General features: G+C 38.8%; 1 protein-coding gene across 3 annotated transcripts in view; it reads right to left on the bottom strand.

Annotated features, from left to right (window-relative positions):
* Nucleotides 1-202: 202 nt before the first annotated feature.
* Nucleotides 203-16,359, bottom strand: part of LDAH (lipid droplet associated hydrolase) — a 900,338-nt gene continuing 884,181 nt past the window's right edge. For all 3 annotated transcript variants that reach the window (XM_053709640.1, XM_053709641.1, XM_053709639.1), the window contains exon 8: nucleotides 203-1,369. In XM_053709640.1, coding sequence (XP_053565615.1) covers nucleotides 1,181-1,369 — 189 coding nt within the window. In that variant the 3' untranslated portion in view covers nucleotides 203-1,180. The remainder of the gene's footprint in view (nucleotides 1,370-16,359) is intronic.

Genomic DNA, 16,359 nt, shown 5'->3' with positions numbered 1-16,359 from the left:
TATATATATATATTTATATATATATATACACATACATACAGTATATATATATCAAAGCTTCGCAGACCAAAAAAAAAAAAACAATTTGTTCATGACATTTTGAGTAATTTTGATGCAGAATGTGGTCCATTAGGGACACGAGTTGCTTAATGCATTGTTAGAGGCAGCTATGTGCTGTACATAAATGCAACATCAAGAAAAATGAAAGTCAATGATGTTTATTAAGGTGTTCTCTCTTGGTTCGGTTTTTGAAACAAACCACTACAATATGTTTCTTCTTCCAAGTTGGACGTCCACATTTTTTTTTATTACGTTTTGTTGAACTGAAAAACAGGAGAGTTTTTCCCTAAAGCACTGACGTTTGGAGCACATTAGTGACCCGCTGTGGGAGTCAACAGCTGTAGCTATTGGCAGAAATAAAAAATTGTTTTGGGGGAACTGTTCTCTGTTTACATTTGACTAAATTCTGATAATAAACCAGTAGAATAATTTCAATGGATGGAGCCCACAATAGACTATATTCAACAATACATCTAAAGTAATGACACTTTAATATTTGCAGGGATATGTTTATAGATTGAAATGCTCTCATTACTATTCTGGCCACTCAATTCAAATGTACTGAGTATTTTCGGACGTTACTGTCCAATGTTAGCACCCCCCTTCAGAGCGATTATGATAAGCCTTGGAGCGTTTCCTCATGGTTTTGTAACTAAAAATTCATGTTTAGTAGCTGAAAATATTTGCCTTTTTTTGTTTGAAACGATAGGTTTCACTTGCTTGCTACAGAAATAAAATTGTAATGTTCATGGAGCTTTGAATAGTTTATACAAATCGTATCTAGTAATGTATATATTATAGACAAATATAGAGGTTAGCAGCACATTTCCCCACATAGTTAGTTTTTTCTTTAAGTTATATTCACCTTCACAAAGCCGTCCACTGAATGTATAGCTTGCATATTTCTTTAGAGACACTTTGGTCCTAATATGCGGCCAACATTTTAATGGCAGGAAGTCAAGTGTGTTGAACTGAAAAGCTGTAATTCAATGTGTATGACATCTAAAACTACATAAAAAAATGTCACTGTATAATCTAGAGTGTTGGAGCTAAATAATACTGAGTTACTATATGATAAAAAGTTACAGATCTAGAAAATATTTGCAATCCAGTTTACTCTTCAAAAGCTTGATCTCTCGTTTAACCACTGTATGATGATGGAAGCTACTTCTTTGCTGGAGTCGAGAACAAAGGCATGTCTGATTCCTTTCTCACAAAGCCAGATATTGCCTTCAGGAAACTCCTTCCTGATGTCTTCATAATATTGGACTGGACACCAGTTGTCTGTGGCTCCATAGTAAAAAATTAGCTAAGAGAGGGAGATAAACAAAACCGTAAGTTGCAATTTCTTTTCTTTTTTTTTTCTTTAATAAATTATGTATTATGTTAGTTATGGATAATACTTTTGCTTTGGTTAAAATAAAAGCAAATGTCAAAGCGCATCTAAAAGAATTCCTATAACATACCTGCCAAGTATCAAAAATACAAAATCATGTGTATTATGTATTATTCAGGTAGTGAAATATGGAAACATTTATAAATATGTTTGGCCCATATTCCTAAAAAATGTGCAAAGTTCATAATGCTCAGGACAGCTTTATGCATTTTCTTAGGTGTTTTTTTTTATTCTTTTTTCTCCATATCATAATATATTAATGGTGAAAATCTATCACATTATATGTGAGAAAGATCTAATTTACAGAAGAAATTTAGAACATGGACAGGTCTCTAAGCACTATGGTTACATCAAGCTCTAGAGACTTACTATAGCCAGGACAAGAGTGAAGACATGGGGGCTGATTCAACAAAAGGCCGAACGGCCCCTGATGCCCCTGTTTCCGCGCGAGGCTTCAGGTTTGCCGGAAACAGCAGTTATGAAGCAGCGGTCTTAAGACCGCTGCTCCTTAACTGGTCCGCCGCCTCTGAGGCTGCGGACATCAATTCACCCGATCCTATACAATCGGGATGATTGACACCCCCTGCTATCGGCTGATTGGCCCCGAATCAGCAGGGGGCGGCATTGCACAAGCAGTTCACTAGAACTGCTTGTGCAATGTTAAATGCCGACAGTGTATGCTGTTGGCATTCAGTGATGTCTGGTGGACAAGATACGCTTCAGCGTATTATGTCCGCCAGACAATGATAATTTCCCCCCCAAGTGTTGTTTAAAGGAACATTTTAATGTAGAAATGTCATGCTCTGATTCAGTGTTTCTCAATTCTAACGGGACACATTTTTATGATATCTGAACTAGAGCACAGGGGAAATAATCAGCTGATCAGTAACTATGGTTACTAACCTGCTCTTATCCATCAGCTGATTATTTCACCTGTTCAAATATCATTAAAAGCTGGCCTGTTAGGGATCCCGAGAACTGAAGTTGAGAAACATTTTGAAATTAATGAACCTAGGTAACTATTTGTTTAACTACCGCAAAGGGGCAAAAAACATAGGAAGATATACAAACACAGAGCAGCTATTGAGCAAGAAATGGACAATCAGCCAATCAGAAGTGGCGGCTGCAAGACAATGTCATTCACCAGCTGTGTCCTGCTAGTGAGCTACAAGAAGCTCAGCAGAGGGACTTGCAAAGGGGTCAGAAATGCAAAATTATGCAAATTAAGGCACATATTACAAGTTGAAAGTAAACGCTAGAATGATTACTGCGTCCTCAGAGCTCTGGTTAACTGTTTTGCAAAACAAAAAAAGTATCACAAAACACATCAAAAATAGATTACAAAGTACAGTTACACTCATTATAACACCATCTAATAAAACATATTCAAAAAAATATTGCACGCAAAAGTTATAAGGGATCAAAGATATGAGGTCTCAGGTGAAAACAAAAAGGCAGGCAAAGGGCTTTAACATAGAGATACATACATATGCATGTCTAAACATATATATGTATATATATATATACACTGTATGTATGTGTGTGTGTGTGAACATATATAGACATATATAGAGTAAGTAGATGAAAACATGTAAAAACATATTTATGAAATGTTAATACCATCAGACATATGTAGAAATATTTATTTATGAATAAATAGAACATATCCTTCTATGTAAAGAACATCGGAATGTGAAATATTCATATTTTCATGTCGGGTTAGCGCACTTGAGAATATGCGATCAGGTTTGCGTGCGAGTAGGGTGTTAGTTTTTTTTCTCACTATATTGGTCCTTTGACTTCTATGGGGGAATAGGGTATTGAGCGTGTGATATTCTAAGTTTGGCTTTTTACACACCTCGGGTTATCACGCGAGCGAAAACAGTTTACTTTCAACTCAAAATACAAGCGCAACCCAACATGCGCAAAAAGCTTAATTATAGCGTAGTTAACGCTCAAGCAAAAGAGTTAAATAGCGCTCCACTTGTAATCTAGCCCAAAGTATTTAATCTGACATCAGTATCTTTGCTTTGGCTTACTTATGAAGGTAAAATTGTTTAGACTGAAAATATGTTGTTGTTTTTTCTTTAAATATCGATTTTTGTTTTGTCAGGGACTTTTAGTAATTAAATCAATTCTGTCATAATGGATACCACTAAAAATACATATTTATAGATTAAAAACAATTTACTGGATTTCCATGAAATATTTGCTTTATAAATAAAATTGTCATATAAACTACAAACGATGTGTTTAATAAATTAAATTGTCATAGAGTTATGGATGAAATGGAATATAATATTACCGCTGTTGGGTAGAATCAGAGTACTATAATTGTTAATCAGGAACTGTTTTTATCATGAGCCCAAGCAAATATGGCCTACATTCAAATCTGTTAGAGTTTGCCATGAAAAACCTCAGCTAGAGTTCCTTTTTTGGCTTCTGATCCTATGGCCTATCATCCCATTAGTAGTAGTTTAAAATAGTTAAACCTATTCCTGTGAATATAAATCCAGAAGACCTGAATTTCCTATATTTTAAGTCTGTAACTATATAAAAACCTCTAAGAAGCAGTGCAAGCACATAAAGATGAAAAAGCCAAGATATGCAGTGTAATACAGGCAGAAATGAGAGGCTAAGATTGTTAAATTAGATCAGGGATGGTTAACTGGTGGTCAAGGGCTACATGACTCCCTCTGCATTTGTTTTTGCAGCTCCTCGGTAAAGCAGAATTAGTGTATGTCATAGTTTTTTGTGGCTCCAGGAATAAGTTGATGGGCAAAAAAAGGGGCAACCTCTCATGAGCCCTCTGAAGGGGAGAAAGGGGGTACCCTGCAACTTACATGGACATTTTAGGATATATTTGATTATTTATTAATGTTATTTATTAATGTTACTATATTTTTATTTGTATGTTTCATAGCCATAAAATTATAAGCAGCCTCCATGAGTTAGGAAGTTGACCACCACTGAATTAGATCATTCAAAAACCCTGGAAGAACCTATGCGAAAAGTGTTTTCCGATGCACTGGAATAACAGTGCTAAGGGGTATAATTGACAATATTGACAAACCATTTGGGATTAAGGGAGGGAGGGGACAACACCCCCGAAATGGGGGACAAGGTTAGGGTTCAAATTTATATCGTACTCCGTTAATGAGATGCAAAGTTAAATGATTCATTTTTAAAATTTATATATAATTTAAAAAAAATCTGTGTATGTCTAAAAAAACATCAGAAAAACTCCCTTTAATGCCTGTGACACCACTTTACACATTGTTTATAACAAAGCATAGCATACTTTGTAATAATCTCTATATAGTTGCTGAATAGCTATGGTGATATAGGAAAACTGATATGTTATGTCTTCAGCTAAAATAAACGATGATGAACTATTAAATAACAATGCTTTTGTAGGAAGTGTTAGTTGTTCGCTGCTGTACGGGAAATGGGTTAATCAAGAGAATTTAGAGAAACATAATTCAGTAAATAATTTAGAACAGACAAAACAAAGTTTGTAACAGATGTTAGGAGATATGCTGCCCATATTTTTTATGATACATTCGTCAGATATTAGCAGCTGCTTACATGAATAATATGTTTTTTAATGCATTTATCAGTGTGAATACATCTGCGTTGTTTCACTTAAGTCGGGCATACCGAATAACTAAATAGAGAGAAGGAAATGAAAAGCAAAAATATGAATATCCTATGTAAATATTAGCAAAGTCTTCTATATTTAAATATCTATTACGTTATGGATTCAAACTAAAACCTGAAACATGCAAGCACTTTTAATCTTTCAAATTTTTAAATTTTTTTAATGAATTAAAGGGACAGTAAAGTCATAATTCGACAGTCATGATTCAGACAGAGCATACAATTTAAAATAACTTTTCAATTTACTTCTATTATTTAATTTGCATCCTTTCTTGTTATCCTTTGTTGAAGGGGTTTGGGTTTCATGTCCCTTTAATTAATTTACCAGAAATCTAACAATTATGTTTGGCACCGGGATCACCAAATATTTGTATACTGATTCAGTTTTTTTAAATGTACAACCCCAATTCCGAAAAGGTTGGGACAGTATGGAAAATGCAAAAAAAACAAACAAAAAGAATAATTTAAAAATTCATTATTAACACATAATTTGATGTTTTACTTTGTGAAATTAATGTATACAATTACTTCAAATCTGATGACTACAACAAGTTCCAAAAAGTTGGGACAGGGGCAATTTAGGACTAATAGCTATGTGACAAGTTGACATAAGAAGGTGATGTGAAACAGGTGAGGCAACCATAGTATATAAGCAGCCTCCAAAAAAGGCTTAGTCCTTCAAGAGCAAGGATGGGTCGAGGCTTGCCAATCTGCCAACAGCGAATAACCCAACACTTTTGAGAACACCGTTCCCCAAAGACAAATCGGTAGGATTTTAGACATTTCACCTTCTATAGTGCACTATCGCCTAGATTACAAGTTTTGCGCTAAAGAGGGTGCAAAACAAACGCTTGTTGCGTTATTTCAACCTCCATAGCGCTGCCATTATAAGTTTCTGAAAAGCCACCTTGTGCGTGCGATATGGTGGCAATAAGCTCCATACCGCACAAAAGCCAAGGGCTAAGAATACGTGCTCGTGCACACTTTCCCCATAGACATAACACCTGAAGCGCGGAATGGCGATCGCTGTAACGCAACCCCATCAATGGGGAAAAAAAAGTTACCTTTAAACCTAACATAAACCCCAAGTCTAAACACCCCTAATCTGCTGCCTCTGACATCGCCAACACCTAAATAAAGTTATTAACCCTTAATCTGCCGCTCCCGACATCACCGCCACTATAATAAAGTTATTATCCCCTAATCTGCCGCTCCCAACATCGCCACCACTATAATAAAGTTATTAACCCCTTTTCCCCCGCACCCCGACATCACCGCCACTAATAAAAGTTATTAACCCCTATTCCGCCGCTCCCCGAGATCACCGCCCCTAATACAAGTTATTAACCCCTATTCTGCCACTCCCCGACATCACGCCCCTAATAAAAGTTATTAACCCCTAAACCTCTGGCCCCCCACATCGCCACCACTAAATAAACCTATTAACCCCTAAACCGCCAGCCCCCCACATCACCACTAATGAATTTAAATTATTAACCCCTAAACATTTCACTCCCTAATTTTAAATTAAAATTACAATATCCCTATCTTAAAATAAATAAAAACTTACCTGTGAAATTAAAAAAACCTAAGTTTAAACTAACAATTAACCTAACATAATTATTATACCAAAATTAAAATAACTACCAATTAAAAAAGTAATTTACACATTAAAAAGAAAACTAACACTACTAAAACAATTTAAGTCTAAAATGACAAAATAATAAAAAATACTAAATTAAGAAAAATAACAAACAAAATTATCAAAAATAAAAACAATTACACTTAATCTAATACTATAAAAATAAAAAAGCCCCCCCCCAATAAAAACACCCTTTAGCCTACAATAAACTACCAAAAGCCCTTAAAAGGGCCTTTTGTAGGGCATTGCCCTAAAGAAATCAGCTCTTTTACCTGTAAAAAATACAAAAAAACCCGAACAGTAAAACCCACCACCCAACCAACCACCTCAAAATAAAAAAACCTAACTCTAACAAAAACCTAAGCTACCCATTGCCCTGAAAAGGGCATTTGTATGGGTATTGCCCTTAAAAGGGCAGTCAGCTCTTTTACATTGCCCTGAAAATGGCATTCAGCTCTTTTAAAAAAGCCCAAACCCTAATCTAAAAAAAAAAAAACACCCAAAAAAAGTAAAAAAAAACCTAACACTAACCCCCGAAGATCCACTCACAGTTTCTGAAGTTCGGACATCCATCCTCATCCAGGCGACGAGAAGTCTTCATCCCGGCTGCGCGGATCCATCCTTGAAGACATCCGCCGCGGAGCGTCCTCTTCATACGATCAACGCCGTACACTGGATCTTCAATGCAAGGAAGCCTTTTCAAAATGGCGTCCTTTGCATTCCTATTGGCTGATTTGATTCTTGAAATTCAAATCAGCCAATAGGATGAGAGTTACTGAAATCCTATTGGCTGATTTGATCCGCGCCGGATGTCTTCAAGGATGGATCTGCTCCGCGCCGCCAGGATGAAGATATAAGACGCCGCCGGGATGAAGATAGAAGATTCCGCCTGGATGAAGACTTCTCGCCGCCTGAATGAAGACTTCTCGCCGCCTGGATGAGGATGGATGTCCGGACTTCAGAAACTGTGAGTGGATCTTCAGGGGTTAGTGTTTTTTTTTTTTTAACAAACTTTTTTTGGGTGTTTTTTTTTGTAGATTAGTGTTTGGGCTTTTTTAAAAGAGCTGAATGCCCTTTTCAGGGCAATGTAAAAGAGCTGAATGCCCTTTTAAGGGCAATGCCCATACAAATGCCCCTTTCAGGGCAATGGGTAGCTTAAGTTTTTGTTAGAGTTAGGTTTTTTATTTTGGGGGATGGTTGGGTGGTGGGTTTTACTGTTGGGGGGGGGGTCTTTGTATTTTTTTACAGGTAAAAGCTGATTTCTTTAGGGCAATGCCCTACAAAGGCTATTTAAAGGGCTATTAGTAGTTTATTGTAGGCTAGGGGGTGTTTTTATTTTTGGGGGCTTTTTTATTTTTATAGGGCTATTAGATAAGTTGTAATTGTTTTTATTTTTGTTAATTTCGTTTGTTATTTTTCGTAATTTAGTATTTTTTGTAAATTTAGACATTCAGCTAGATTACGAGTTTTGCGTTATGAGTGAAATAACGCTGCTTTTTTCCCTAACGCTGCTATTACAAGTCTTGTAGGTATAGGTGTACCGCCCACCTTTTAGGCCGTCACGCAACGTCAGTACCACACTTTTAAAAAAGTCCTTTTTCAATGGGACTCCCATAGCGCCGGTATTACGAGTTTGCCTGGGAGACCAAAAAGTGAGTGGTACACTTTATGCTGACAAGATCCGTACCGCCATCTAAAGTCAGTAGTTTTTCGTGTAGGCTAGGTTTTTTTTATTTTGGTAGGGCTAATAGATTAGGAGTAATTCGTTTTTATTTTTGATAATTTCGTTTTTATTTTGTGTAATTTAGTGTTTATTTTTGTAATTTAGATAATTGTATTTGATTAATTAATTTTATTTTATTATAATGTTAGGTTTTAGTGTAAGGCAGGTTAGGTTTTATTTTACAGGAAAGTTTGTATTTATTTTAACTAGGTAGCTAGTAAATAACTATTTACTAACTAGTCTACCTAGTTCAAATAAATATAAACTTACCTGTAAAATAAAAATAAAACCTAAGATAGCTACAATATTATAACTATTAGATATTTTGTAGCTAGCGTAGGTTTTATTTTATAGGTAAGTATGTATTTAGTTTTAAATAGGAATTATTTAGTTAATAATTGTAAGGTTTATTTAGATCTATTTTAATTATATTTACAGATTAGGGGCTAATAAGTGTAGGCAGGTGGCGGCGATGTTAGGGCCAGCAGATTAGGGGTTAATAACATTATGTAGGTGGCGGCGATGTTGGGGGCGGCAGATTAGGGGTTAATAACATTATGTAGGTTGCGGCGATGCTGGGGGCAGCAGATTAGGGGTGTTAAGACATGTTTTTAAGTTAGGTTTAAACATAAATTTTTCTTTCCCCATAGACATCAATGGTGCTGTGTTACGGAGCTTTTGTTTCCGCGATCGCAGGTGTTAGGCTTTTTTTTTGCCGGCTCTCCCCATTGATGTCTATGGGAAAATCGTGCACGAGCACGTCAAAGCAGTGCTTGTATTTGGGTGAGGTATGGAGCTCAATGCAACCATATCGCCAACCTATAGCGCTCAAAACTCGTAATCTAGCTGTTAAATTATTTTAGTAGTGTTAGGCTTTTTTTAATGTGTAATTTAGTTTTTTTAATTGGTAGTTATTTTAGTATAATAGTTTTAGTATAATAGTTATGTTAGGTTAATTGTTAGTTTAAACTTTATTTTTTTTAATTTCACAGGTACGTTTTTATCTATTTTAGGATAGGGATATTGTAATTTTAATTTAAAGTTGGGGGGGGGGATAGGTTTAGGGGTTAATAGTTTAATTTATTAGTGGCGATGTGGGGGGCTGGCGGTTTAGGGGTTAATAGGTTTATTTAGTAATGGCAATGTGGGGGCTGGCGGTTTAGGAGTTAATAGGTTTAGTTAGTGGCAGCGGTGTCGGAGGGCGGCGGAATAGGGGTTAATAACTATTATAGTGGCGGGGATGTGGGCGGGCGGCAGATTAGGGGCTAATAATTTTTAAATAGTGTTTGCGATGTGGGAGGACGGTGGTTTAAGGGTTAATAGGTAGTTTATGGGTGTTAGTGTACTTTGTAACACTTAAGTTATGAGTATTGTGAAACATTTTTGTGGCGCTATGGAAATCCCACGCAAAAACGTAATTTTTTTTGAGTGCGGGATTGACCTTGCGTTACAGGCTAAAATGCTTGCAGTATAGCTATACTGACACGACTAGCTGCGTTACTGTTTTTAAGCTGAAATGGCCATTTTTTCAGCATTAAAACCATAACGCAAAACTCGTAATTTAGCCGAATGTAATTAAAAGATTCAAGGAATCAATTCAAATATTGGTGCGTAAAGGGCAAGGCCGAAAACCACTTCTGAATGTGCATGATCTCCTATCCCTCAGACGTCACTGTCTCAAAAACCGTCATGAGTCTGCAATGGAAATCATGACATGGACTCGGGAATACTTTGGTAAACCTTTATCAATCAACACCATTCAAAGCTGCATCCACAGATGCAAATTAAGGCTTTACTATGCAAAGCAGAAGCCATACATCAAAACTGTCCAGAAGTGCTGCTGACTTCTCTGGGCTCAGTCTCATTTGAGATGGACAGTAGGACAGTGGAATCATGTTTTGTGGTCCGATGTGTCAACAATTCAAATAGTTTTTGGAAAAAACAGCCGTTGTGCTCTCGGGGCCAAAGAGGAAAAGGACCATCCAAGCTGTTATCAGCGTCAGGTCCAAATCAAGCATCTGTCATGGTATGGGGGTGTGTCAGTGCCCATGGCATAGTTAACTTGCACATCGGTGAGGGCACCATTAACGCAGAAAGATATGTATACATTTGCTGTAATTCAAACGCTGTCTTTTCCAGGGACGTCCAAAATAGAAGTCAGCAGCTGTCATGATTCGCCACTTTCAACCATGCTGGCAGCAGCTCTCAGATCTGTTTTCCTGCTTGCTGTGTCATGTTGCCTAGCAACGTGATGCAGTCTCTCTGTGCCGGCACGTTCTTTAAATTCCCTGCATCTCAGATACTCACTGTCCGTTTGTTGGATTCATCTGTATCCTGGGCACGTTCTATTCTATGTTACCTTGTGCCTGCCTGAACTGTAACTTGACCTCTGCTTTGCCTGACAACTCTTTTGGACTAACCAGTGCCTCCCTGAATTGTATCTGACCTCTGCTTTGTTTATACAACTCTTTTGGATTTATATATTCCTGCCTGAATATATTAATGATCTCTGCTTACCTGATCATTCTCCTGGACACTCCTTTAGCCACCTTTCAGCCAACCTGACCTTGGCTCTGCATCCAGTATGCAGCTCCTCTTTGGGAGTAATTTATTCTGTTTATTCTGCACTACTTTACTTAATACTTTCAGAGTGGGTAACGTCCTGAGTTTCTCTCAGTGTGCTAGTGTGTGTATTACATTCACTCTAGCTATTGGGTCTAATTCTGGACTGATCTCAAACGGCTGACAGTACAAACAGGCCATAATATCGACCCTGCTGAGCTGGCCAGGGCCGTGACCCACCAAGGATAACTTCTGGGTTACAATGCTGCCCATTTACAATCCTTGGATTAAAAATTAGATCAGATAGCTGACATGCTACAATCTTTGTCCACTCCTATACAGCCTAATCCTACCGCAGCAGCTACTCCTAGCTCCAATCCAGCTTTCCCAGATGTCCACCCTGAAGGGCACCCTAATCCCAGGATACCCCTTCCAGACAAATATGATGGCAACCCTGAGGACTGTAGTGGGTTTTTGAACCAAAGCCGACTTCATTTTCGAAACAGTCCTTTGCTGTTTACCACTCCCTCTTCAAAGATCACCTTTCTTATCTCTCTGATGAAAGGAAAAGCCATGGTCTGGGTTTCTCCACTGTTGGAAAAGCATGTCCCAATCCTCCATAACGTGGATTCTTTTGTTTCCATATTCTCTTCCGTTTTTGACAAACCTTGGCGATCCGCTGCTGCGGAGGCTAGTTTGCTAGCCCTTCGTCAAGGAACTCTTTCTGTAGCACAATATGCCATTGAGTTTCGTACTCTGGCTGCTGAGACCTCAAGGAATCAGGGAGCCCTAAGAGCAGCATTTTGTAAGGGACTCAATGATCGAAGGACAAACTTGTGTTTAGGGATCTTCTGGAATCCCTAGAAGACCTAATTAATCTCTGCATCATACGTGACGCCAGGTATAGTGAACGACAACAAGAAAGGGAGAGAAACCGAAAAGCTTTGTCCAGGACGTCTTTCCGCCTTCTCCAATCCTGTTTCTTTATCCTCTTCTCCTCCAGAATAAGTAGAACCCATGAAAGTTGGTACTATTAAATTGACAGAGACTGACCACCTTAGAAGACAGACTCTGGGTCTGTGTTTATATTGTGGCTTAAAAGGCCATTTGTTGAGAGAGTGTCTTCCTAGACCAGTAAAAACCAGGGCTTAACTCCTGTTCGAGGGACTGAGTTAAGCCAAAAAGAACTCCCTTCCCTCACTAATAAACTCTTTGTACCTGTAACCACCGATCTGGGAAATCACAAAATGAATTATTGATACAAGAGCAGGCGTTGTTTTCATTGATTCCTCGTTTGCATCATCCCAAGGTATACCTCTCAGTTCCAAAGTCCATTCTGTCAAAGTTTCTACTGTCAGCGGTGAACCGTTGGGCTCTGGACTCTTTTCGTCCCTGTATAGACTATAGGGGTTTAAACCAGATAACGGTCAAAAACAGTAATCCCCTTCCGCTTATTCCGGAGCTTTTTACCTATCTTCAAGGCGCTTCTGTATTCACTAAATTGGACCTGCAGAGTGGATATAATCTCATCAGAATACGCAAAGGAGACAAATGAAAGACAGCTTCCAATACTTGATTCAGACATTACAAATATCTGGTCATGCCATTCGGGCTTTGCAACGCCCCCGCAGTATTCCAACATTTTGTGAACAAAATATTTTGTGACTACTTAAAATTTTTCGTTATCATCTATCTGGATGACATCTTCATCTTCTCCCAGTCTCTTCAGGATCACATATTGCATGTCAAAATGGTTCTTCAACGGCTCAGAGATAATCGCCTGTTTGCCAAAATAGAGAAATGTTCTTTTCATCAGGATTCAGTCCCCTTCTTAGGTTACATAATTTCTGGTTTTGAAATGGATCCCACTAAACTTTCAGCTATTATCGAATGGCCCAGGCCAACCTCCCTTAAAGCATTAAAAGGTTTCTCGGTTTCGCTACTTACTATCGGAAGTTTATAAAAGGTTTCACCACTATTTCTTCACATCTTACTTCCTTAACTAAGAAGGGATAGAACTGTAAAGACTGGCCTGCTGAATCCATTGAGGCCTTTGACACTCTCAAAGAAGCATTCACTTCTGCTCCTATCCTACGACATTCCGAACCTGACCTCCAATTTATCTTGGGGGTCGATGCTTCCTCTGCAGCCGCAGGAGCGGTTCTTTCTCAACATAACCCTGAATCTGGTAAGATCCATCCTGTGGGTTTCTTCTCTAAAAGATTCAATCCATCTGAGTTAAATTACAATGTAGGAAATAAGGAGTTGTTATTAAGATGGCTTTGGATGAGTAGAGGCATTGGTTAGAAGGAACGACTCAACACTTTTTGATCCTGACTGATCACAAAAAAAAACTGCTAAACGTCTAAACTCCCGCCAGGCCAGGTGGTCACTGTATTTTTCCAGCTTTCACTATGTCCTTTCCTACATCCCTGGTACAAAAAATATCAAAGCTGATGCTTTTTCCAGACAGTTTCTACCAGTTGATTTGATACAACAGGAGTCAGGTACCATCCTTCATCCTCATAAGACAATAGCTCAACTCTCAGTCTCTACTCTGCAAGTACTCTTCCCTTGGCCTTCTCTTTGTTCCTAATCAACTCCGCTCTAAACTGCTGCATTGGGCACATGATAACGTCCTTTCTGGACATCCAGGAATCTACAATACCTTGTGGAAATTGAGATGACATGTATGGTGGCCTTCTATAAAGGATGTTAAGAAATATGTCTCTGCCAGTGCCAGTACAGTTTGTGCATCCAATAAAGCATCTCATCATCTTCCTACTGGTTTGCTTCAACCTTTTCCCATTCCTCATTAACCCTGGACTCATTTGTCCATGGATTTTATCAAAGACTTACCGCTCTCAGGCGGATGCAAAACTATTAGGGTAACCATTGACAGATTCACCAAATCGGCTCATTTTTTCCTTTATCTGTTCTACCATCAGCCAAAGGACTTTCTTAACTCTATATTCAACATATTGTGAGAATACATGGCTGTCCACTCAACATTGTATCAGACAGAGGAGTACAGTTAGTTTTTTCAGTTTTGAAGATCACTCTGCAAACAGTTTGGTTCTACCATATTTCTAACTTCATCTCATCACCCTCAGTCAATGGCCAGACCGAGAGGGTTAACCAGTGTCTCGAAAAAATACGAGTTAGCTCACAATTCTCTGAAAACTTCCCCGTTCAAATCAGCTTACAGTTTTGAACCCAGAGCCTTTCCTCTTTCTACCTCAACCACTGGAGTATCTGCCCCTGATCTATCTGCTAAAAGACTTTCTCACCATTGGTGGAAGATCCGTCTTCTCCTTTCTAAAGCTTCCAGTAGGTACAAGTTTTGTGCTGATCGCAAATGTAAGGCAGCACCCAAGTACCGTTGTGGAAAGAAGGTTTGGATTTCCACACGACACGTCAAGCAACCTTCAACAAAGTTAGGCCCTCACTATGTGGGTCCTTTTTCGTATTATGAGTCAGGTCTGCTCTACTGCCTATCATCTAGCCCTCCCCAAGAATCTCAAGATCCATCTGGCCTTTTATGTCTCTTTCCTCAAACCTGCGATCCACAATAAGCATTCCAGAAAAAGTATATCTCCTCCTCCTCTGGTGATTGATGGACAACCGGAGTTTGAGGTAAGCCATATCTTGGATTCCAGGCTTCGTGGCAAGAACTTGTATTATCTCATCCATTGGAAGGGCTATCCCATCACTGAGAGGTCCTGGGAACCGGCCACACTCCTGCATTGGTGAGAGCCTTCCATAAGGCTCATCTGTCCAAACATGGTCCTGTTCCCAGGAAGGGACATTGAGGAGGGGGCACTTTCATGATTCACCACTTCCAACCATTATGCTGCAGCTCTCAGATCTGTTTTTTTGCTTGCTGTGTCATGTTGCCTAGCAACGTGATGCAGTCTCTCTGTGCCGGCCCGTTCTGATGATGTCAGGCAGGTCTTTAAATTCCCTGCATCTCAGATACCCATTGCCCGTTTGTTGGATTCATTTATATCCTGGGTACGTTCTATTCTATGTTACCTTGTGCCTGCCTGAACTGTAACTTGACCTCTGCTTTGCCTGACAGCTCTTTTTGTATTAACTTATTCCTGCCTGAACTGTAATTTGACCTCTGCTTTGCCTGACAACTCTTTTTGGATTACCCGGCGCCTATTTGAATTGTATCTGACCTCTGCTTTGTTTATACAATACTTTTGGATTTATATATTCCTGACTGAATATATTATTGATCTCTGCTTACCAGATCATTCTCCTGGACACTCCTTTATCCACCTTTCAGTCAACCTGACCTCGGCACTGCATCCATTACACAGTACACAGCTCCTGCAAGTAATTTATTCTGTTTATTCTGCACTACTTTACCTAATACTTTCAAAGTGGGTCACGTCCTGGGTTTCTCTCAGTGTTCTAGTGTATGTATTACATTCACTCTAGCTATTGGGTCTAATTCTGGACTGATCTTAAACGGCTGACATCAGCACTGTCCAGGCTTTCTATAAAAGATCTTTATTTCAACAAGACTGGGAAAAAAAAAACACAATGTTTCGGGCAAACACCCTTAATCATGTATCCATGATATTTTCCAGGGACGTCCCTGCATTTTACAGCAGGATAAGGCCAAATCACATTCTGCCCGGATTACAAGTGCATGGTTGCATAAGCAGAGGGTGCGGATGCTAGCATTGGTTGCCTGCAGTCCTGACCTGTCTCCCATTGAGAATGTGTGACGCATTATAAAGTGCAAAAACATAAATTTTGCTTACCTGATAATTTCCTTTTCTTCTGATGGAAAGAGTCCACAGCTGCATTCATTACTTTTGGGAAATAAGAACCTGGCCACCAGGAGGAGGCAAAGACAACCCAGTCAAAGTTTTAAATACTCCTCCCACTCCCCTCAGCCCCCAGTCATTCTGCAGAGGAACAAGGAACAGTAGAAGAAATATCAGGGTGAAAGGTGCCAGAAGAATAAAATTACAGGTGGGGAGCTGTGGACTCTTTCCATCAGAAGAAAAGGAAATGATCAGGTAAGCATAATTTATGTTTTTCTTCTTAAATGGAAAGAGTCCAAAGCTGCATTCATTACTTTTGGGAAAACAATAAAAGCTATAGAGGACACTAAATGCCAAGATGGGAGGGTACAATAGGCGGCCCATACTGAGGGCACCAGGCCTGAACCTCTACCCAATAAAAAACTCTGCTTCGTCCAAAGCCGAAAAAACTTTAAGAGGAAAAGCCCCAATGACACTGACTCGAAGTTAGTCCAGAAGCCAAACTAGAGACTGCAAACAGACTTGCCTGAGC

Source organism: Bombina bombina, chromosome 4 (assembly GCF_027579735.1).
Source record: "Bombina bombina isolate aBomBom1 chromosome 4, aBomBom1.pri, whole genome shotgun sequence".
In the NCBI taxonomy this organism is placed as follows: domain Eukaryota; kingdom Metazoa; phylum Chordata; class Amphibia; order Anura; family Bombinatoridae; genus Bombina; species Bombina bombina.
Note: the sequence above shows the minus strand (reverse complement) of the source record. Positions and strands in the feature narration are given on the sequence as shown.